This window comes from Pleurodeles waltl, chromosome 4_2 (assembly GCF_031143425.1).
Source record: "Pleurodeles waltl isolate 20211129_DDA chromosome 4_2, aPleWal1.hap1.20221129, whole genome shotgun sequence".
In the NCBI taxonomy this organism is placed as follows: domain Eukaryota; kingdom Metazoa; phylum Chordata; class Amphibia; order Caudata; family Salamandridae; genus Pleurodeles; species Pleurodeles waltl.
The window spans coordinates 715803763-715826666 of record NC_090443.1 but is presented as its reverse complement, the minus strand read 5'-3'; the positions used below and the strand labels follow the sequence as shown (position 1 = coordinate 715826666).

Genomic DNA, 22904 nt, shown 5'->3' with positions numbered 1-22904 from the left:
GAGCATTTTGGCTGGTTTTCACGAGATACACACGTATTAGCATCGGATTGCTATTCTCCTTTTTGAGTGAGCCAAGTGAATCTCCGTCACCTAGGGGATACGTGATTAGTAATCACGTGACTGTAGACTAGTCCTACCTTCATTTCCAATCCCTGACGCACTGATGCGTCCGCATACGGCCATCCCGGAAGTATATTTACTTCCGGTTTGGGCTTGCAAGCTTTGAATGAGACGCGTACTCGCGTCGCGATGATTCTTGGTGTTTCTACTTACTTTTACGCGGATATGGCGTTTCTATCATTTATGGGTGATTTGGGAATATTTTATTCCAATGATTCTCTGGTCGAGCTGTGTCCGCACGCTAGCTCGTCACAATACGTCACTCAGCTAAGTTTTCTATATTTAAGGAGTTTACCTTTTTCTTTCGTTTTACAGTTTCAATTGAAGACGGATTATAGTAATTTAGGAGAGAAGGTATTTTATTGGAGCTTTATGGCATAAAAACTGTTTTGATCTTTGTGGTTTAAAACTAATGGTTTATATAGACTGCACCTTACTTTAATAGGTCATTTGGCCTCTTTTCCTTTCTCTTTTTTATCCTTTGTATCAGACAAATTATGTATGGCCCTGAACAATAATAAGTTTTGACTAAATTCATAAATTTGGAGTATGGTGTAAATACGAGGTATTTACTAGTATATATGTGTTTTCTATTTGGAGTTGATTTTTGGACCATTATGGGTGTTCTCCGTGTTAGCACTATGGTCTTTTCCTTAGTATAAATTAAAACACTAAAAGCTTGGTTAGTGGAAGATATAAGAGCACTTGGGAAGGTCTTTACTTGTATGGTGCATTTTGTTTTGGTCACTATTTTTTGCATGTGGGCACCTCAGCATTTGACAGAATATTTGGTGATTTCTTAGTGGGATCCTTTTTCACAATTTTGATGCATTACAAATTTGGAGCATTTTGGTTCTCATGTTTTTAATTTATTTTTTGTTTGTAAAATTGTAGCCCTGAAGAAGTCGTACGGGAATTCAAAAGGAGACTTCCCTAGACGAAACACGTTTTGGCTGTAAAGGCAGTAAATGATTGTTGGCTACAAATAAGCTTGAAATGGTCTGGATTTGTACTATCAAGCCGCATTATTTGTATCATTGTATATAGGAGAATATCATGAAATTTTTTCAATTATCTTGTGTTTATAATTCTTTTGTAAAATAATTTTTAATTTTGGTTGTATTCTAATTGCAAATTCACTTGGTATCATTTCGATCAAACTTTTGATAAATATATATATCAAAAACATATTGTATATGGACTATTGTATCCTTAATCAAACTGTGGGTTGATATTTCTTTTGAGTGAGAGAGTTGCCACGCATCTTTTGTTCTCAGTTTTGTTGGGTTCTATGACCTCAGGGTTTGGGTGTTTCCCTGATGCCGGCACCTCTCATTCTATAGCTTTTTATTTGCTTAATAGGGGTTCCTGAGCGCCTAATTTAAAACCCTAGCTTAACACCCCTGTATTTAAGACTTACTTTCTGTACACCCCTGCTGAAATATTGCTGCATTTCAACAAATGTCAACATCTCATTTAGAAGGCAGTCACAGACATGGTGGTCTGCTGAGCTCAGCAGGCCAGCATTCCTGTGAGTGCCGCCATTCCCAAGGGGTTTTCAAATAGAGACCTACCTCATCATGATTGAAGAGGTAGGTCATTTGCTACCCCATTTTTCATTTGCAAGCAGTGTCATTTTGGGTGTTCTCCCTCTGATCATCCAACTTGCTAATTGCTAGTTGCTAAATCTTGCACTGTGTGATTCACAATACCTGAAATAGGTACGCATGGCCCAGAGTGACACATTTCAGGTGCAATGACTATACCTGTGCCCATGCATTGTCAATGATGATCAACTAAGACACTGTCAGCATACATTATCTTGCAGTTTTGGAACAGCAAAGTGGCCAATCCATGTTTAGTGCTACATTGTCATCATTTCATACACAGGATCCCTGTCATCATGTTGTCATAAGGGGTATATACGGCTTAGGGGACACTGCCAATGGGGCATATATAACCTACATACCACACTGGCACACCTATTATGGACCACTGAAAGTACAATAATTCCTGAAAGCAAATCAAGCCACATGTCCATCACACAGTTACTCATTGTCCCTTGATGCACATGCCACAATACCTGAGTCACTGGTATTGCAGTGTACCAGGAACGTGGCATTGCATTTGTCACATAATAAATGATGAAATGGAGTACCATCTGGAATGGTTTAGCCACAAAAGTGTATAGTCAGGTTTGGAACCACATGATTGTTAGGGCCAGTGCATGTGTGCAAATGTTTGTCTATCACTCACTGGAGTGACAGTGTCAATGCAAGTTTGCAGTGGTATGTCTGTTGGAGTGTGTACATGCCTGATGTGCAGCTCTATCATATAAAATGCCACACACTGTGATTTGTTGTTCCCACGTTTGTGCAGTGATCAGACATTGAGTATATATCTCCCTTCCATGTTTTACAGATGGACCAGCCCCCTACATCATTGGTGAAGGGGCACGATTCACGGACCCAGACATATCCAGTAAGTGTGAAAATATTTGTCCTGTGTTGTGATTGCAGTGTTGTGTGATTGACTCTCGTGTGTTGGACTCATTGCAAGATATGATGAGCTGGCACGTGATCTGATATGTGACTTTACTGGAGGTTGACATAGTGTTCCACGGAAGAGTTAGACATTCACTGGCAGAGAGTCATATTTTGGGAGTCTAGTGCTGCGCAATAGGCATGGGAAGGTGAACAAGGTGATTTTTAGCCACATGTATGCCCAAAATTGATTTGGAGGTGGCCAGTGTCATAATTTAGTCAGCAAGTCAGACCCTAATTCACACAAACCAGTGATACATCAGTTTTACACACAAACGTGCACATCCCTATAATGTAAGGAACATGTAGAACTGTATGGGTGACTGTTACCCAGCATCTAGCCCCACATGTTGTACTGAATTTATGTAGCACTTAAGTGGTATTTGATAGACCTCCATGCAGGTCAAGGCCAGCTGTGTGCTTTAGGAAATGTGTCAATGAGAACTGATGTTGATGTTTGTTGACAAATGGAAACATGAATGTAGATGTGATTAATCAGTGGTTGACTCACTCCTAGTTGGCAGGCCTCCTAAATTGTGTTCCACTGACTAAATCCATGTACAGCTGGACAAAGCTTTGTGGTTGTCCTTGACGTTAGAAAACATTTATTGCATGCCCATCCCCCCTGAAACACGGGGTTAGGGGGAGAAAATATATGTAGCTAGGTGTGATGGTCACAGTGTAGATGACAGACATGTAATTCAAGCATGCATGTGTACCAAACTACACTGACCCCCTTATGATTAGCAACTGCATAAAATGCTACCAGTTCCATATAGAAATCACAGGTCTTGTGTGCCTTGAAGTTGACACCGATGATACGGATTAGTTGGTCTGGCACATGTTGAGTACTTGCTACATTTGCATTGTGACACACTGCACTACATAAATGCACAGATCAGTTAATTTGGTACACACGTTGTTGTGCATTGCTGTGCTGTTAGCTAGTTGATGGGTAGGCTGCGTTGGCATGTAATTCCTCAGGGACATTCTATCATCTGTACTGTGAGTTGGACTGCATGTGCTATTTGTGAGGAAGTGTTAGATTATCATCTGTACATGCATCACACAATGATGACACTAATGTTTGCATGTCTCTTTTTTTACAGCTGCCCACATGAATGCCCAAGAAATGTGTGAGTTTCAGAGGCGGGCAGTATGGTACAGGCATATCCTCGATGTGGAGGCTGGGTATTGCATGATGGCTAGACGCTATCTTCGAGAAAGAGCCACAGGAGCATGGAGGGCTTTTAGCCAAGGGGGCCCAGCATTGACCACAACAGGTGCTGCCACCACCCCGATTGCAGGCACAGTAGACACTGGTATCTCTGCCACACCAGCTGCACCCTCAACATCTGCAGCACAAGGCTCAACTGCTGCACCATCTATGCCACCACCCCCAACCATGGCACCAGCACCTGCAACATCAACTGGGACACAAACCACCACAGCAGGTGATATGGACATGGCCGCATTGCACCAGCTACCACAGTATATGCAAAGGGTATTTAGGCACATGGACAGTCTCCAGCAAGAGGTGTCCCACAACAGCAAAAGACTGAAGTCTATTAAAAAACTCTCAGGAGGGCAAACCTCTGAGTTGAATTTTGCCTCACCCCTAATTCTGTCCCCTCCCTCCTCTTTCTCTATACTGTTTTTAGTGGGTTTAGGGGGTGTAGTGATAGGTTAGAGTAGGCTATTAGTTTAGATAGGATAAGTGGGTTGGGGTGGAGGGAGTTATATCATTACATGTTAGTTTGTGGGTGGGTAGGTGGGGTTGATGTTGGGGTTTCTGTGTATTCCAGAAAAATATATTTAAAAATAAATAAATAACAAAAATATATATATCTGTTTAGTATTAGTTAGCATATTTTTAGGTTAGTATATGTTGTCCTACATGTGTCTCGTCATATAAGGGGGCTGGGGAGGTTGATGTTTAGAGTGTTTAGTTACATGTGGTAAGTAAATTTAGCATAGGGTAGTTAGGGCCAGTTGTGGGTAATGTATAGTTAGGATAAGGTAGGTTAGTAGAGGTGTGTGACATAGTTTAAGTTTTCTTTCATACATATGTAATAAGGTTTTAAGTACTCCTTTACAGTATGTGTCATATGCTTGGGGATCTGGGCCTTTGCATGAGTGTACAGTGGCAAATTTGTGTTTGCCTGTGTGTTCCATCCTGCATCCACATCCCATTCTTGACATGTTTATTCCGACTTCCAAATGAGCTGTCACATTGGCAGCTACAACAAAGCTACATGTCTATGCATCTGCCATCCATTGAACCCACCACTCAAGGTGACTATGGTTCCCATGTATTGGAGAGGTAGGTGTGATTTTAAAGCTGCCATCATTTTGGCAGATTCCTGTGTTGGAATCTTGGGCACTGTGGGACGTCTGCCTGCAGCCTGATGTTCATATGAACCCTGATAAACTGAGTGGTGTCATAATCTTATGAAGTTCAGTATACATAAATCACACCAATGAGTTTTATCATTGTACTCCCAGGTGACGTTATTGCCCAAACACTCTTACATTTCCATTCCTGCTGTATTGTGTGGTTGTGGGATTTAGGTTTAGAGTCATATGCCACATACACAATGATTGCCTTTTAGGGTATGTGGGCAGCATTGAGTTTCATCTTGTAGATACCTTGGGCCTGACATATACAATTTTTACACTGCATTACACTGTTTATGATGCTTTAACGTCAGAAATAAGCCACAAGCAGCACAGATGATTGTAAAATCCAGACCCTTGTGCATAGATATCAGCCCACATTCTTTCTACGCTATTGCATTGACATTCTGTGGCCACTAACATGTTACATGCATCACAAAACTCCTGCACAGTAGACGTGCCACATTACACAGAGACAAAGTGGTTGTGTAGGTGCTGTTTATTTGAAAGTGCTGTAGTGCAATATTTACATAGTCCAGGTTTGTAAGTCCATTGGTGTGACGCATTCTATTGTGACTCAACACAAGTGCAACGTTGAGGGACATGTCATTGGACATGCTGCGATGGAGTGTCATTCACTGCAGAGGAACATGAATTGCCAATTAGGTAGTGAGAGACAATCGCAGTCCATAGTGGTAAGGTAAACAGTGTGTTGTCTCCTCTGCCTTTTGTGGTGGTGGATTTGAGGGGGCAACACACACTTCAGTGTTTGAGGAAATGGACTCTGAATTCCCTGTAGCTGCCAACTGTGGAACTATTAAGGGCATAACTGCAGCAAGGAGGAGCTGCTGGTTACTGAGTATAGCAGCAACATCCCTGTGGTAGGGAGCCAGGTCGGCCCTGAGGGGGTCATGATTATAGTCATGCATGCAGTAAAAAGTTTGGGAGGCCAGGTGTTGTGGCAACTCCCTCACTGCAGTGGTGAAGTCCCCCACACACTGTTGTAGTCCTTGCAGTAGTGATTGTTGGACTTGCATGGCTGCTGACTGCTCTGCGGATGTAATCATGCACATGCGCATCCCCTCAAGGCTGGCTGCCATATTTTGAATCCCCACCCCGCACCTCCTTGGCCAGTTCCCACTATACTCCCACAAATGTCCACTCAAAGGTGGTCCCAGTGTCATCAGAGTCCTCAGCTGTGTTTGAGCTGGCAGGTCGTACTATTTGGGTGGTTCCTCTGGGATGGCTGCTACATCTGTGATCCTCCTTGCGACAGAAGGTGGGGTCTGGAGGGTTCCCAGGACATCCTTGGAGGGTTTCCCGGCTAATGGTTGTCACCTCGTCACCCATGTCATCAGGGTAGTCCAGGACACGCATGTCCATAGGAGAGCCATCATCCTCTGCAATTAGATATTGTACAATTAGTGTGTCTGTGTTGTGGCAGTTGTAATGTGATGTCACTGACTTCCTATTAGTGGAACATTGTAATCTGGGTACCTGTTTATTGTTCCTGTCATTAACCCCTTCCCCGCCATGGACGTAATGGTTACGTCCATGGCAGCGTCCGTGTGGCGCCATGGACGTAACCATTACGTCCAGGGACTGGCAGTCGGGGGAAGCGCTAGCGCTTCCCCCGAGGGCCGCCCCCCAACACCCCCAGGCCAGGGCTGAAAGGGGAATCCCTTCCCCTTTCACGCCCACGCCCCCCCCGCCCCCCCCCCCCCATGACGTCAGCGCGCGATCGCGCGCTGATTTCATGGAAAGGGGGAATGACGCGCTGGAAGCCATTTGCTTCCAGCGCGTCAAGGGAGAAGGTGAGTATTTCACCTTCCTGCGGGGTGGGGGTGCTCTCAGAGAGGCATCGAGGGAAAGGAAAGGGTTTTCCTTTCCCTCGATGTCTCTTTGAGCATTCCTGCTGCCCGATCGCGATGCGATCGGGCAGCAGGAATGCCCACTAGACACCAGGGATTTCTGTATGTGTGTGTTTGTGTGTGAATATTAGTGTAGGGGAGCGACCCCTTGGGCAAGAGTCGCTCCCCTTTGGGGGCACATGCATTTTACGTCGTTTCTGCCCCCCCTGGGGGCAGATTGGCCCTATTTTTAGGCCGATCTGCCCCCAAGGGGGGCAGAAAGCCACTAGACACCAGGGATTTTATTGTTGCTGTGTATTTTTTGTGTTGGGGGGCGGCCCCTTGGGCAAGGGTCGCCCCCAGGGGCCCTCATGTATTTTTGGGCAGTTCTGCCCCCCTTGGGGGCAGAGAGGCCTATTTTTTTTAGGCCTTTCTGCCCCCAAGGGGGGCAGAATCCCAATAGCGCCAGAAATAGTATGTATGTATGTGTGCTTTGTGTTGGGGGATGGCCCCTTGGGCAAGGGTCGCTCCCCCCAGGGGCGCAATGTATTTATTGTCGTTTCTGCCCCCCTTGGGGGCAGATTGGCCCTATTTTTAGGCCGATCTGCCCCCAAGGGGGGCAGAAAGCCACTAGACACCAGGGATTTTATTGTTGATTTTTATTTTTTGTGTTGGGGGGTGGCCCCTTGGGCAAGGGTCGCCCCCAGGGGCCCACATGTATTTTTGGGCAGTTCTGCCCCCCTAGGGGGCAGAAATGCCTATTTTTTAGGCCTTTCTGTCCCCAAGGGGGGCAGAATCCCCATAGCGCCAGGGATACTATGTATGTGTGTGTGTGCTTTGTGTGGGGGTGTGGCACCTTGGGCAAGGGTCGCCCCCCCCCAAAGGGTGCAATGTAATCTGGGCGATTTCTGCCCCCTCCCCTTGGGGGTAGATTGGCCTATTTTTTTTTAGGCCCATCTTCCCCCAAGCAGAGAAGACTAGACACGGGAAAATGAAAAAATGGTTAGTGGCGGAGTGTTTGTCAACTGGCGAAGTATTTACTTTTATGATAATAACAGTTTTTCTCCTTTTTGTTTTAGTTCAAAGCTTTTGCTGACTTTGCTGTGGCTTGTTGCAGTTTTGGCAGTAGTTGTCCTGCGGTTTGCGTAGTTGCATGTTTTAGGTAAGTAAATAAATTTACTCCAAGTGAGTATTGTTGCAATGCATGAATGACATGTTTGTAGGTGGTGTACTGAATGCAGGACTGTGTGTGAAATTGTCCTTAGAGTTATGCACAATGATTATTGTGTTGTCTTATGTCTAATTTGCTTTTTTTTTTCTCTTTTTAGTGGGATATCGTTGGTGATTGCTGTGGCTGTGCAGAGTAGTTGCTGGTGAGTCAAGCTTTTTCAGGCAAGTGAGCAGTATAGTTTTTGAGTTTATAATTCTTAGTGATAAACCTATACTTTGTTACTTATCTTACACAGTGCTGGTTGTTGGTGGTGTATTTGTCCAGTTAATTTTAGTAGGAAGGATCATGGCCAGCCGTAGGATGACCGCTCAGCAGGTTGTTAGTGTGCTTTTTGAGTCATCTTCTGACCATGAATATGAGACTGACTCTGCATCTGAGGCAGAGGAGGAAGTGCAGGATTCTGGAAGTGAATTTTCTGTCAGAGATGAATCATCTGATGATGAAGCCACTCTCAGTGCTGATGAAGGGCCTGTTTTAGAGGAGGACAGTGATGTGCCAATGGTGCAGGAGCCAGCGGCTGAAAGGCTTCCCATTGGAAGACCTGACGCATGGGTTGCACCAAACATGGAGCAGCCACAGTTGCCTGCGTTTACTGGTTTTCCAGGGTGTCGAGTTAATACGGAAAACCTTTTGCCCGTCAACTTTTTTGAGTTGTTTATGGACGATATATTTTTGTAAGAGATTGTTGAGCAGACAAATTTGTATGCAGAGCAGTTTTTGAGGGACAACGCTGCCAGACTTAGGCCACACTCTAGAGCTAGCCGGTGGATTCCCACAAATCTGGAAGAGTTGAAAAAGTTCTTGGGTTTAACTTTTTTGATGGGGCTGATAAGGAAGCCGTCGCTGTCTTCATATTGGTCTACTAGTCCCTTGATGGCAACTGCTATATTTCCTGCCATCATGAGTCGTAACCGGTATGAGCTTCTTCTTCGGATGTTGCATTTTGTAGATAATGCTTTAGCCTTGCCACGAGATCATCCTGATTCTGACCGTCTTTTTAAGATTAGACCTGTCCTTGATCATTTGGTAGATCGGTTTTCAGAGATCTATGTTCCAGGGAAAGAAATATCTGTAGATGAGTCTTTGGTCCTGTTCAAGGGTCGTTTGGTTTTTAGGCAGTACATTCCTAGCAAGAGGGCACGGTATGGAATTAAATTGTATATGCTGTCAGAAAGTAGTACAGGATATGTTTATAATTTCCGGGTCTACACTGGTAGGGATTCCAATATTGACCCCCCTGGTTGTCCTCCCACTTTTGGAGTTAGTGAGAAAATTGTGTGGGAACTTGGTAGACGACTGTTTAAGAAAGGTCACCATTTATATGTAGATAACTTCTACACTGGAGTTCGGTTGTTCAAGGAGTTGTTTAGAGTGGACACTGTTGCTTGTGGCACAATCCGCTCTAATCGGAAAGGCTATCCAAAAGAGCTTGTCTGTAAAAAACTTGAGAAGGGACAGTGCAGTGCCTTGCGGAATGATGAGCTGCTAGCTCTGAAATTTGTAGACAAGAGGGATGTATACATGCTAAGCACCATCCATGATGAGAGTACTTCACCTGTGGCTGTTTCGGGTCAGGTTGCTGAAGTGCGCAAACCTGTGTGCATCTTAGATTATAATAAGCACATGGGTGGTGTTGATAGAGTAGATCAGAGGTTAGAACCTTACACTGCTGCTCGTAAGTCTTATGTGTGGTATAAGAAATTAGCGCTTCACTTGTTCCACTTGGCAACTTTTAATGCTTTTGTTGTGTTTAAGGATAGTTCTCCAGAGTCAAGGATGACATTTGTGAAATTTCAGGAGTCTATCATAGCTAGCCTTGTTGTGCTGGAACAGGCAAGAGTTCCTAGAGAAGCAGTGGTGGAGGATGTGGCTAGATTGAAAGATCGTCACTTTGCTGAGCACATTCCTCCCACGGCCAAAAAAAACTTTCCTGCTAAGAGATGTAGAGTCTGTGCTCGAAGAGGTATCAGGAAGGAGACTAGGATGTACTGCCCTGATTGTCCTTCAAAGCCTGGGCTGTGTGTGGGTGGCTGTTTCAGGAGCTACCACACACAGAAGAATTATTGGGAAATTCCGTGAGCGTAAACTGGTGTTTTATATTTTTATATGTTCGGTTTCACGGTTGGCATTAGTCATGTATTCAGTTAGAGCTTTTGTGTTTGTAGTTTTGTACTAATAGTGGTTTCTTTGTTGTTTAAAAACAAAAAAAAGGGGATGGCATGTGTAGAGTGGCGCTTGGCTGGCGGCGTGGGTGTGGTGGCGCTTGGCTGGCGGTGTGTGTGGGGTGGCGCTTGGCTGGCGGTGTGTGTGGGGTGGCGCTTGGCTGGCGGTGTGTGTGGGGTGGCGCTTGGCTGGCGGTGTGTGTGGGGTGGCGCTGGGCTGGCGGTGCGTGTGGGGTGGCGCTTGGCTGGTGGTGTGGGTGGGGTGGCGCTTGGCTGGCAGTGCCGGCCAAACGCCAGTCCACACACTCATCAGCTGGTGTGATTGCTGTATCAGGCATGTGGGCGTATGAAAGTGATGGGCCCTTGACTGGCGCTGTCTGTGGATGCGAGTCTTGTAATGTGCTGGGCCCGTGGCTGGCGGCGTGAATGGTCTAGTGCATGTCATGTATGAAAGGTGTGTGAATGGACTGTAAAGCGGTTGGTGCCTTGTCGTGGCTTTACAGCTCACGAGCTGTGAGTCATTGGTTCAGTTTTTTGGCCTTTCAGTTATTACCAGTGCATTTCACTTTTGTGAAATCTCTTGTTAATAAAATTTGATCTACTGAACCATCACTCACCCTCGTGCCAAATCCAACCAGTATGTGTGGTACAAATGACAAAACCTGCTCCGCTGTAATCAGGCGTCGCAGCACACTTGAGACACGCTAGGTGCCTCAGGTGGGACCCCGATGATGAAGCATGCCACCAACTTGGTTGGTGGGTGAGGGGTCTTCTTCACATAACCTAAGTGTGTTTCTTTTCACAATTTTAGTGTTTGGCACATCACGGACGTATGTGCACACATCAAAGTGATATATTCCAAAAATACCTGTGTTTGGGGGGGAGGGCCCACCTATGTTTTTGGTCCTGGGTGCGGCCGTCATGTAGGGAAACCTACAAAACCCAGAAACTTTTTAAAACTAGGCACCCCAAGGAGTCTAGGGAGGTGTGGCTTGTGTGGCTCCCCCAACATTTTCTTACCCAGACTCCTCTGTAAACCTCACAATTTGCATAAAAAAGCATATTTTCCTGATTTTTCTTAGTAGGATCACCGCTCCAGCACAAAATTCCTACTCCCCAGTTTTCCCCTCAGTCTCCCAAGTAAAATGACACCTCACTTATGTGGGTCCCCAAAGCAGAGTCCGTCTAAAGATGTATAAAAGAATATGCCCTTATAAACTTGCTGTGCTATCCCTTCTATCCCTTCAGGTTTTGGGCCTTATTATGTTGCAGGCACCTGGGCCACCCACCCAAGTGAGGTATCATTTTTATCGGGAGACTTGGGGGAACGCTGGGAGGAAGGAAATTTGTGGCTCCTATCAGATTCCAGAACTTTCTGCCACAGAAATGTGAGGAACATGTGTTTTTTTAGCCAAATTTTGAGGTTTGCAAAGGATTCTGGGTAACAGAACCTGGTCCGAGCCCCGCAAGTCACCCCTCCTTGGATTCCCCTAGGTCTCTAGTTTTCAGAAATGCACTGGTTTGGTAGGTTTCCCTAGGCGCCGGGTGAGCTACAGGCCAAAATCCGCAGGTAGGCACTGTTTTCTCCCAAAATTGTGGATGTGTCCACGTTGCGCTTTGGGGTGTTTCCTGTCGCAGGCGCTAGGCCTACCCACGCAAGTGAGGTATCATTTTTATCGGGAGACTTGGGGGAACGCTGGGTGGAAGGAAATTTGTAGCTCCTCTCAGATTCCAGAACTTTCTGCCACAGAAATATGAGGAACATGTGTTTTTTTAGCCAAATTTTGAGGTTTGCAAAGGATTCTGGGTAACAGAACCTGGTCCGAGCCCCGCAAGTCACCCCTCCTTGGATCCCCCTAGGTCTCTAGTTTTCAGAAATGCACAGGTTTGGTAGGTTTCCCTAGGTGGCGGCTGAGCTAGAGGCCAAAATCTACAGGTAGTCACTTTGCTAAAAACAGCTCTGTTTTCTGTGATATGTCCACATTGTGTTTTGGGGCATATCCTGTCGCGGGAGCTAGGCCTACCCACACAAGTGAGGTATCATTTTTATCGGGAGACGTGGGGGAACACTGGGTGGAAGGAAATTTGTGGCTCCTCTCAGATTCCAGAACTTTCTGCCACAGAAATGTGAGGAACATGTGTTTTTTTAGCAAAATTTTGAGGTTTGCAAAGGATTCTGGGTAACAGAACCTGGTCCGAGCCCCGCAAGTCACCCCTCCTTGGATCTCCCTAGGTCTCTAGTTTTCAGAAATGCACAGGTTTGGTAGGTTTACCTAGGTGGCGGCTGAGCTAGAGGCCAAAATCTACAGGTAGTCACTTTGCTAAAAACAGCTCTGTTTTCTGTGATATGTCCACGTTGTGTTTTGGGGCATATCCTGTCGCGGGCGCTAGGCCTACCCACACAAGTGAGGTATCATTTTTATCGGGAGACGTGGGGGAACGCTGGGTGGAAGGAAATTTGTAGCTCCTCTCAGATTCCAGAACTTTCTGCCACAGAAATGTGAGGAACATGTGTTTTTTTAGCCAAATTTTGAGGTTTGCAAAGGATTCTGGGTAACAGAACCTGGTCCGAGCCCCGCAAGTCACCCCTCCTTGGATTCCCCTAGGTCTCTAGTTTTCAGAAATGCACAGGTTTGGTAGGTTTCCCTAGGTGGCGGCTGAGCTAGAGGCCAAAATCTACAGGTAGTCACTTTGCTAAAAACAGCTCTGTTTTCTGTGATATGTCCACGTTGTGTTTTGGGGCATATCCTGTCGCGGGAGCTAGGCCTACCCACACAAGTGAGGTATCATTTTTATCGGGAGACGTGGGGGAACACTGGGTGGAAGGAAATTTGTGGCTCCTCTCAGATTCCAGAACTTTCTGCCACAGAAATGTGAGGAACATGTGTTTTTTTAGCCAAATTTTGAGGTTTGCAAAGGATTCTGGGTAACAGAACCTGGTCTGAGCCCCGCAAGTCACCCCTCCTTGGATCTCCCTAGGTCTCTAGTTTTCAGAAATGCACAGGTTTGGTAGGTTTCCCTAGGTGGCGGCTGAGCTAGAGGCCAAAATCTACAGGTAGTCACTTTGCTAAAAACAGCTCTGTTTTCTGTGATATGTCCACGTTGTGTTTTGCGGCATATCCTGTCGCGGGCGCTAGGCCTACCCACACAAGTGAGGTATCATTTTTATCGGGAGACGTGGGGGAACGCTGTGTGGAAGGAAATTTGTAGCTCCTCTCAGATTCCAGAACTTTCTGCCACAGAAATGTGAGGAACATGTGTTATTTTAGCCAAATTTTGAGGTTTGCAAAGGATTCTGGGTAACAGAACCTGGTCCGAGCCCCGCAAGTCACCCCTCCTTGGATTCCCCTAGGTCTCTAGTTTTCAGAAATGCACAGGTTTGGTAGGTTTCCCTAGGTGCCGGCTGAGCTAGAGGCCAAAATCTACAGGTAGGCACTTCGCAAAAAACACCTCTGTTTTTTTCCAAAATTTAGGATGTGTCCACGTTGCGCTTTGGGGTGTTTCCTGTCGCCGGCGCTAGGCCTACCCACGCAAGTGAGGTATCATTTTTATCGGGAGACTTGGGGGAACGCTGGGTGGAAGGAAATTTGTAGCTCCTCTCAGATTCCAGAACTTTCTGCCACAGAAATGTGAGGGACATGTGTTTTTTTAGCCAAATTTTGAGGTTTGCAAAGGATTCTGGGTAACAGAACCTCGTCCGAGCCACACAAGTCACCCCACCTTGGATTCCCCTAGGTCTCTAGTTTTCAGAAATGCATAGGTTTGGTAGGTTTCCCTAGGTGGCGGCTGAGCTAGAGGCCAAAATCTACAGGTAGTCACTTTGCTAAAAACAGCTCTGTTTTCTGTGATATGTCCACGTTGTGTTTTGGGGCATATCCTGTCGCGGGCGCTAGGCCTACCCACACAAGTGAGGTATCATTTTTATCGGGAGACGTGGGGGAACGCTGGGTGGAAGGAAATTTGTGGCTCCTCTCAGATTCCAGAACTTTCTGCCACAGAAATGTGAGGAACATGTGTTTTTTTAGCCAAATTTTGAGGTTTGCAAAGGATTCTGGGTAACAGAACCTGGTCCGAGCCCCGCAAGTCACCCCTCCTTGGATCCCCCTAGGTCTCTAGTTTTCAGAAATGCACAGGTTTGGTAGGTTTCCCTAGGTGGCGGCTGAGCTAGAGGCCAAAATCTACAGGTAGTCACTTTGCTAAAAACAGCTCTGTTTTCTGTGATATGTCCACGTTGTGTTTTGGGGCATATCCTGTCGCGGGCGCTAGGCCTACCCACACAAGTGAGGTATCATTTTTATCGGGATACGTGGGGGAACGCTAGGTGGAAGGAAATTTGTGGCTCCTCTCAGATTCCAGAACTTTCTGCCACAGAAATGTGAGGAACATGTGTTTTTTTAGCCAAATTTTGAGGTTTGCAAAGGATTCTGGGTAACCGAACCTGGTCCGAGCCACACAAGTCACCCCTCCTTGGATTCCCCTAGGTCTCTAGTTTTCAGAAATGCACAGTTTTGGTAGGTTTCCCTAGGTGGCGGCTGAGCTAGAGGCCAAAATCTACAGGTAGTCACTGTGCTAAAAACAGCTCTGTTTTCTGTGATGTGTCCAGGTTGTGTTTTGGGGCATATCCTGTCGCGGGCGCTAGGCCTACCCACACAAGTGAGGTATCATTTTTATCGGGAGACGAGGGGGAATGCTGGGTGGAAGGAAATTTGTCGCTCCTCTCAGATTCCAGAACTTTCTGCCACAGAAATGTGAGGAACATGTGTTTTTTTAGCCAAATTTTGAGGTTTGCAAAGGATTCTGGGTAACAGAACCTGGTCCGAGCCACACAAGTCACCCCTCCTTGGATTCCCCTAGGTCTCTAGTTTTCAGAAATGCACAGGTTTGGTAGGTTTCCCTAGGTGCCGGCTGAGCTAGAGGCCAAAATCTACAGGTAGTCACTTTGCTAAAAACAGCTCTGTTTTCTGTGATGTGTCCACGTTGTGTTTTGGGGCATATCCTGTCGCGGGCGCTAGGCCTACCCAAACAAGTGAGGTATCATTTTTATCGGGAGACTTGGGGGAACATAGAATAGCAAAACAAGTGTTATTGCCCCTTGTCTTTCTCTACATTTATTCCTTCCAAATATAGGGGTGTGTGTAAAAAAGACATCTATTTGAGAAATTCCATGTAATTCACGTGCTACTATGGTCACCCCGGAATTCAGAGATGTGCAAATAACCACTGCTCCTCAACACCTTATCTTGTGCCCTTTTTGGAAATGCAAAGGTTTTCTTGATAGCTATTTTTTACTCCTTATATTTCAGCAAATGAATTACTGTATACCCGGTATAGAATGAAAACGCACTGCAGGGTGCAGCTCATTTATTGGCTCTGGGTTCCTCGGGTTCTTGATGAACCTACAAACCCTATATATCCCCGCAACCAGAGGAGTCCAGCAGACGTAACGGTATATTGCTTTCGATAATCTGACATTGCAGGGAAAAGTTACAGAGTAAAAAGTAGAGAAAAATTGATGTTTTTTTCACCTCAATTTCAATATTTTTCTTTTTCAGCTGTTATTTTCTGTAGGAAACCCTTGTAGGATCTACACAAATGACCCCTTGCTGAATTCAGAATTTTGTCTACTTTTCAGAAATGTTTAGGTTTCTGGGATCCAGCATTGGTTTCATGACTATTCCGGTCACTGACTGGAAGGAGGCTGAAAGCACAAAAAATTGCACAAATGGGGTATGCCCCAGTAAAATGCCAAAATTGTGTTGAAAAATTGGGTTTTCGGATTCAAGTCTGCCTGTTCCTGAAAGCTGGGAAGCTGCTGAGTTTAGCACCGCAAACCCTTTGTTGATGCCATTTTCAGGGGAAAAACCACAAGCCTTCTTCTGCAGCCCCTTTTTCAATTTTTTTTGAAAAAAACGAAATTTTCACTGTATTTTGGCCAATTTCTTGGCCTCCTTCAGGGGAACCCACAAAGTCTGGGTACCTTTAGAATCGCTAGGATGTTGGAAAAAAAGGATGCAAATTTGGCTTGGTTAGCTTATGTGGACAAAAAGTTATGAGGGCCTAAGCGCGAACTGCCCCAAGTAGGCAAAAAAAGGCCTGGCACAGGAGGGGGAAAAGGCCTGGCAGCGAAGTGGTTAATATTAGCATTCTCACAGGCCTATGCCCCACCTGCATGTCACATGTAGTGTGGGCAGTTTGGGGAATTGTGTGCATCACATCCTCTAGGTGTAGGTTCTGTCCAAATTGTGGCTTGCCACCTTCTTGTCCTAATCAACCCTCCCTCTGCTACCATTAGCATGGTGAGGCCTTGCAGTGCTGTTGGTGTTCTGATGCATCTAGCACCACACATAACAATATGGGCCGGACCCAGTCTATGATATTTCACATACACCCCATACGATGCTGAAACCTAGCACATACCATGTATTGCATTGGCATGACACGATACAGGTGTCAGCATTGGTAGTGTGTCATGTTGATGTTTGCAAATGTGTGCTACATTGCTTTGCACTGATGGGCCTGGCAGAGTTCCATTTCTTCTTAAAACAGTGCAGGTGTGTTCACTAGCTATATACATTTGTCCTCCCCATCAATGCTGTTGTCTTAGCAGTATGACAGTTGACATGTTGCAAGGTGGCATTGCAGCTATTGTAACACAGGCACGGGGTAGACCGTGGAATGGGCAGCATGGGTATGACATTACTGCTGTGTACTTCATAATGTAAGTGACAATACCTGATGTTTACTGCGCCTAGAGACATGGGCATTTGACAGGAGTTACACTTGGTTAGGAATTGAAGGTGATTGATCACGTAGTCATCCTGAACCCTAATTATGAGTGTGTTTGTCCCATGGGCACCTAACTGCCATTGCCTAATTGACCAGCACACACAGCACAGGTAGTAGTGGCAAATGTTGTCAATGGTAAATGCCACCTGAGGCAATGGCCTCAATCTGGGCATTGTTGCCTAGTTCACATTCTGACAATACCAGCAATCCTTTGACAGCAGACCAGTTTTGCATTCTAGACTACCCTCCTGGAGTGGCTTTGCCTTTCCAGCAGCCTTGGCATGGTGGTGTACCCCCATGCAAAGGTAGTTGGTGTTGTGTTGTGATGTGCCCCTGGATGCCCCTGCACAGCCCATCACCCATGCCGTGCCCCTTTCCCCTTTCCACTGCCTGGTTTCCATGCTGACATGCATTGTGTAGTAGGTATGTACCTCCCCCTGCTTGCAATTAACATTTAGGCATTTTTGTCCCCCATGCAACTTACCCTGCATATGTGTTGTTTCCTGATAGTGTGCGCTGTACTGTCCTGTGTTTCCTGTGACAATCTCCTCCGAGATGACGGCTGCAACCATCTCCTCCATCTCGCCCAGGGCCTTCTGCGGTGCTGGACTCCCAACTCCAGTCTGCTGTGCTGCCTTCCTGTTCCTTGCCATTTTCTCCTTTGTCCTGCGATTGCAGTCATGTCAGCGTTCCCTGCACTCAGTGACAGTTCTCCTGACCTTTACCACACTGTTTATCTTGTCGACAATTTGTTGCCAAATTGCCTCTCTTCTCCCAATTGGCAATTTAGAGGTAATGAAAAGTTGATGCTGGTGCTCCGTCATCTCTCTAACCAGTATTTCATACTCCTCTGCGCTGAAACGACACTTCCTTTAATTATTGTCTCTCCACTGGGTCTTGTCTGTGTCCTCCTGGCTGGTTCCTGGTAGATTGAGGTCTCCCTGGGGTCCCTCCTGGCTTCTGGGATCCATTTTGGAGCTCCTTGGCACTGTTTGCTGTGGTTGTGCCACTTTTTGATGCTATCGCAGTCGAAAATGGTGCATATCCGGTTTGCGACGTTTTCCGCGTCGCAAACCGGATTAGAGTCATTTTCCCTGCATTAACATCATTTTGCTTTACAACGCAGCGCAATGGTGAGCGTAAAAAAAAATTTGCTCTAACCCGTGCTTAGCGCCAGCGTGCGTCGAAGTATAAATTTGATGTACAGGTGGTGCTAAGAAATGGCGTTAGCCAGCTATAAATTTTTTTACTCAAAACTGCATTAGCGCACTTTTGCGTCCAAAAGGATAAATATGGCCCCAAATGTATTATTGTGTATTAAGGCTTCCTTAACTCGACTAGGCCTGCAGAAGAAATTTCATTTTGCAAGCAGCAATGGAAAATTATTTGTTTATTCTGTCTGCTCTGACCTGAATTATTTCCCTAGGCATCTAACGTAATGTGGAATGTTCTATTGTATTAAAGGAGAAGAGCTTGTTTCAAATTCAGTTAATGTAACAATATTTGTTCTAGCTGTTGAGTCGGACAGAAAATCACAGTGCTCATGTGAAAGAGTATTTGTTTAGTTTATTGTGGATCATGTGAAAGGAACTGTAAATAGCACATTATTAGAAAATGTAATATTTTTGCAGAATTGCATGTAGTCATAGTATGAAAAATAGACTACTGTTGGGAAGATTCTTAAAAGTATCACAAATTGGTGGTGCCATCTGCAATAATTGGATGCTGAAACTGAGGCCAGTATGTGCCCACCAGAAGGACCAACCATTTGAATGAGTTTTGGTTATTTAATTAGTTAAGTACGTGGAAACTTAAAGTTAGTTCTCCTCCCGCCTTGGAACTGTCCAGAACCTTGTTTGAGTCTGTTCTCTCACATTCCTATTCTGAGTTTACTGATGGGTTTCCTCATCATAGTCTTAACTGCCCTATTTTATTATGTGGTTCCGTACTAATATGCCCAACTAATTCACTGCTGATCTGTCCTATGTGCAGCCCGTGTGCTGCACTATCCTGATGTTATCAACTGACGCTAGAAGAAGGTGGAATCATCCTGTATGCTATCCCATGAGGTGAGGTATAACTAAATGTGGTTTCCTGTTTCATTTTAGTGAGTAACTTACACTCGCATATTTTGTAGTTAGTTTTTCTGGTTAGATATTTTCGAAATTGGCCCAGTTCTGAAATTAATTGCTAAAATTGTATTTTGATGATTTATTGATATCACCATTATCTGCATTGAAATCTGGTAGTAATGTTCATATTGTTGCTAATCTATATCATCTTTTGGAGTATTTAACAGTATTAATGTTTAGTTGGTTGAATTTTTTCAGATGTTTTGGAGAGCCTATGGTTTTCATATATGTTTATAACTTAGTTTTGCGCACCATTTATGTGACATTGATTTAAGACTGTAACAAAACTTTACTCAATTTGGAGTTTGACTTAATGTTTACATTGTTATGGTGCTTAGTATTGTTAGTGGTATAATGTCATTGATTTGTGATTGTATGATTCTGACTACTACAGTCTTCGCCAAGTCCAAAGATCCAGTCTACCTCCAGAGAGTGAGCTTGTGATAGTGTCCCACTCCCCCTTGGTTGTTGAACCCGCAGAGAGGAAATCCCCTTCTGGGACCCCAGGCGGCGCATCAGCACTACCACTTAAAAGTATATAAGGGCAGTTCTAAGGCTGGCCTATGAGAGGAGCAGGCCTCATAGTGGTGAAAAACAAATGTGTGGGTTTTTCACTGCCAGGACATGTTAAACACATAAGCACATGTCCTGCCTATTACTTACATAGCACCCTTCTCTATGGGCTACCTAGGGCCTACCTTAGGGGCAACCTAAATATAGAAAAAGGAGAGTTTAAGTCTTGGCATGTAGTTTTAAATGCCATGTCGAAGTGGCAGTGAAACTTCATACACAGGCCTTTCAATGCAGGCCACATATATGGGTATGAGCCAATGTTACCATGTTTTAGAGAGATAGCACATGCACTTTAGCACTGACTAGCAGTGGTAAAGTGCCCAGAGTCCTAAAGCAAACAAAAACGAAGTCAGAAAAAGAGGAGGAGAAAGGCAAAACATTTCTGTTTCTCCAATCACCAGCCCAGTGTGCACTTAGCCCAATACAACTGTTAGTGAACTCAAACATGAGGTGTACTTACCTGTGAGGATGTGATTTGTATAGTGTGTGTAGTAGAGACTGAGACCTGACTGCAACTCCCAGGATGCCCTGTTGTTGTAATTGCAAACACCAACCCAATGGTCACATGTCAAAATACCCCTGTTTGTGAACTCCCACTTGAAGTGTTCTCACCTGGGAGGATACCGTTTGTCTAGTTAGTTAACTAGAGAGAGATACCTGACTGCAAAGCCCAATAGGTCCTGTTGTTGTAATTCCAAACACCAGTCCAGTGTTCACTTAGCCCAATACAATTGTTAGTGAACTCACACATGAGGCGTACTCACCTGGGAGGGTGTGTTTGTATAGTGTGTGTAGTAGAGACTGACACCTGACTGCAATTCCCAGGATGCCCTGTTGTTGTAACTCCAAACACCAGACCAGTGGTCACTTTCCCCGGTGTACCTGTTAGTAATCTCCCTAATGCTGTTCACTTTCCTGGGGATATATCATTTGTCAAGTGTTGTCAAGTAGAGGGAGTGATCTGACTGCAACTCCCAGGAGGCCCTGTTTCTCTAACTCCAAACGCCAGCCCAGTGGTCACTTGCATAAATACCTCTGTTTGCGAAATCACACATGGTTGTACTCACCTGGGAGGATAGGATTTGTATAGTGTGTTTAGTACAGAGAGTGAACTGACTACAATTCCCAGGAGTCCCTGTTGTTGTAACTCTTAACACCAGCCCAGTGATCACTTGGTCTAATTCACCTGTTTGTAATCTCTCTAATGCTCTTCACTCACCTGACTATACCATTTGTCATGTGCTGTCAAGTAGAGGGAGTGACCTGACTGCAACTCCCAGGAGGCCATGTTTTTCTAACATCAAACACCAGCCTTATTGGATTACCTACAAATTAAATTTGTCCAAGGTCTCTTCTTACTGTAGCACAAAACATTTGGAGGTGGATGTCACAATTCAACTAGTAACAATGTATGTTTCTCATCAGCAGGTGGATCTGCCGCTGAACAAATGGAGGCTAAAGAACAGACTACCACTACCCTCCTCAGTGACGACAACACTCCTGGACTTGTGCACATGGAGAAATGTTCTGGCCCATCTGGTCAACCTGGTCTGACAGCAACAGTGAGTCTGACTGTGCCCATAATGTCACCTCCCAGCCCTGTTGCACCAACATCACAGGAAACCACTTGCCACCCAACCTGTATACTCGCACAGTTTCCACCATCTTGTGCCCCCCAAGTCCTGGATCCTGAGTTGCAGCTCCACAATTTGGACACTGAGGTTCCAGGACCCAGTTGGAGAAGGCACCCTGTGCCAAGGACACCAGGTCGTGGGGCATAGGGTGCGTAGGAGGGATGCTGTGAGTCAGCGGATTGAGGCCATTGGGGCTGCTGTCAGCCTGGACACCATCAGCCATGTCTTGGGTATCTATCAGGAGTCCCAAGACGTGATGGCCAGGTGTTCGCCAAGCTCTGGGAAATCAAGCAGCTACAGAGGGACATGCATAGGTTCATGTGTGAACAATTGGACACCCACAATCCCATCATGGACTCCCTAACAGGGGTGCTGAGGGACATATACACAACCCTGAGCAGGGCTTTTCAAAACCAATTTTTCCCTTCCTTTGGCTCATCAACAGCAGACCCATCAACATTGGCACAAGCTACAGGAAGGGAGGCACTGCCAGAGCAACAACCAGACACAGGTACCCCTGCCTCTGTAGCAGATGATCCCTCCACAAGCGGGGACGTCCAGCAAAGGCACCCACCACTGCCAGTAATAACGCTCTTCCATAAGGTCCTCCTTTGTGTGTTACACATTCACTCTGTGGACTGATCCTGATCCACCTTCCATTCCCAATAGGAGAAGTACTCTGCACTTTGTACTTCCAATGGTGTGGCATCTACTCCAATGATTTAATTCACCATGACTGATCGCTGAACATTTCTTATTTTTTTGTTGATTCATGTCACGTATATCTTCAGTTAGTCGTAACTTCACAATAAAATCACCCATCACTAACTCATTGTCTGCTGATTTTGATTTCATACTTAGCCATGTAGATGTGTCAGACCATGTGAACCATACAATTATGATCTAAAGTAATTGTACAAGACGGTATATGTTGCATGTACACAGTGTCCAGCTCAGGATTACAACCATCCCACACAGACACCTACATACAAGTGTCTGGTCAACCTAAACATGTTATTACTGTGTTCAGCACGTAGGGGGCTGATTACAACCTTGGTGGATGGGATTACTCCGTCCTAAATGTGAATGGTATCCCGTCCGCCTTGATACAAGTTCCATAGGATATAATGTAACTTGTAATAAGGCGGGCAGAATATCCATCACATTTGAGACGGAGTAATCCCCTCCGCCAAGGTCATATTGAAGCCCATAGTCTGTCAATATGTCTGAACTATCGGAAATCATAGATGATCGACTCTTACTGAGTAAATGAACATAAATACAGAACTCCAGACCATGAAAGGAAGGGATTTGCCAGAGATTGTAGAATAGGAAAACATTGAAGTGATGATGTCACACGCTTGAGCCTTATCACATACCACATCAAAATAATCCATCACAACATTATCTAAGATTAAACAGATGGCAGTACAACAGTTTCTGATCACAGGGTAATCATAATCCGATGCTCATGCA

At 45.3% G+C, this 22904-nt stretch overlaps 1 protein-coding gene across 5 annotated transcripts; it reads left to right on the top strand.

The window, feature by feature from the left end:
• The first annotated feature begins 217 nt into the window (after positions 1-217).
• LOC138293230 (uncharacterized) lies at positions 218-22309 on the top strand. Of its 5 annotated transcripts, XR_011202937.1 has the most exons (5): positions 218-307; positions 436-474; positions 2542-2601; positions 3773-4117; positions 21220-22309. XR_011202937.1 is itself a non-coding variant. In XM_069232331.1 (4 exons), exons 1-4 carry the CDS (start codon positions 250-252, stop codon positions 8004-8006), a joined length of 480 nt encoding a protein of 159 aa, XP_069088432.1. In that variant the 5' UTR covers positions 218-249; the 3' UTR covers positions 8007-8072. The 5 variants fall into 5 exon arrangements, 1 of the variants encoding a protein (XP_069088432.1); XM_069232331.1 differs by lacking the exons at positions 436-474; positions 21220-22309 and adding an exon at positions 7990-8072; XR_011202935.1 differs by lacking the exons at positions 218-307; positions 436-474; positions 2542-2601; positions 3773-4117 and adding exons at positions 8065-8283; positions 19082-19158 and having other exon boundaries at positions 21220-22308.
• The last annotated feature ends 595 nt before the right edge of the window (positions 22310-22904 follow it).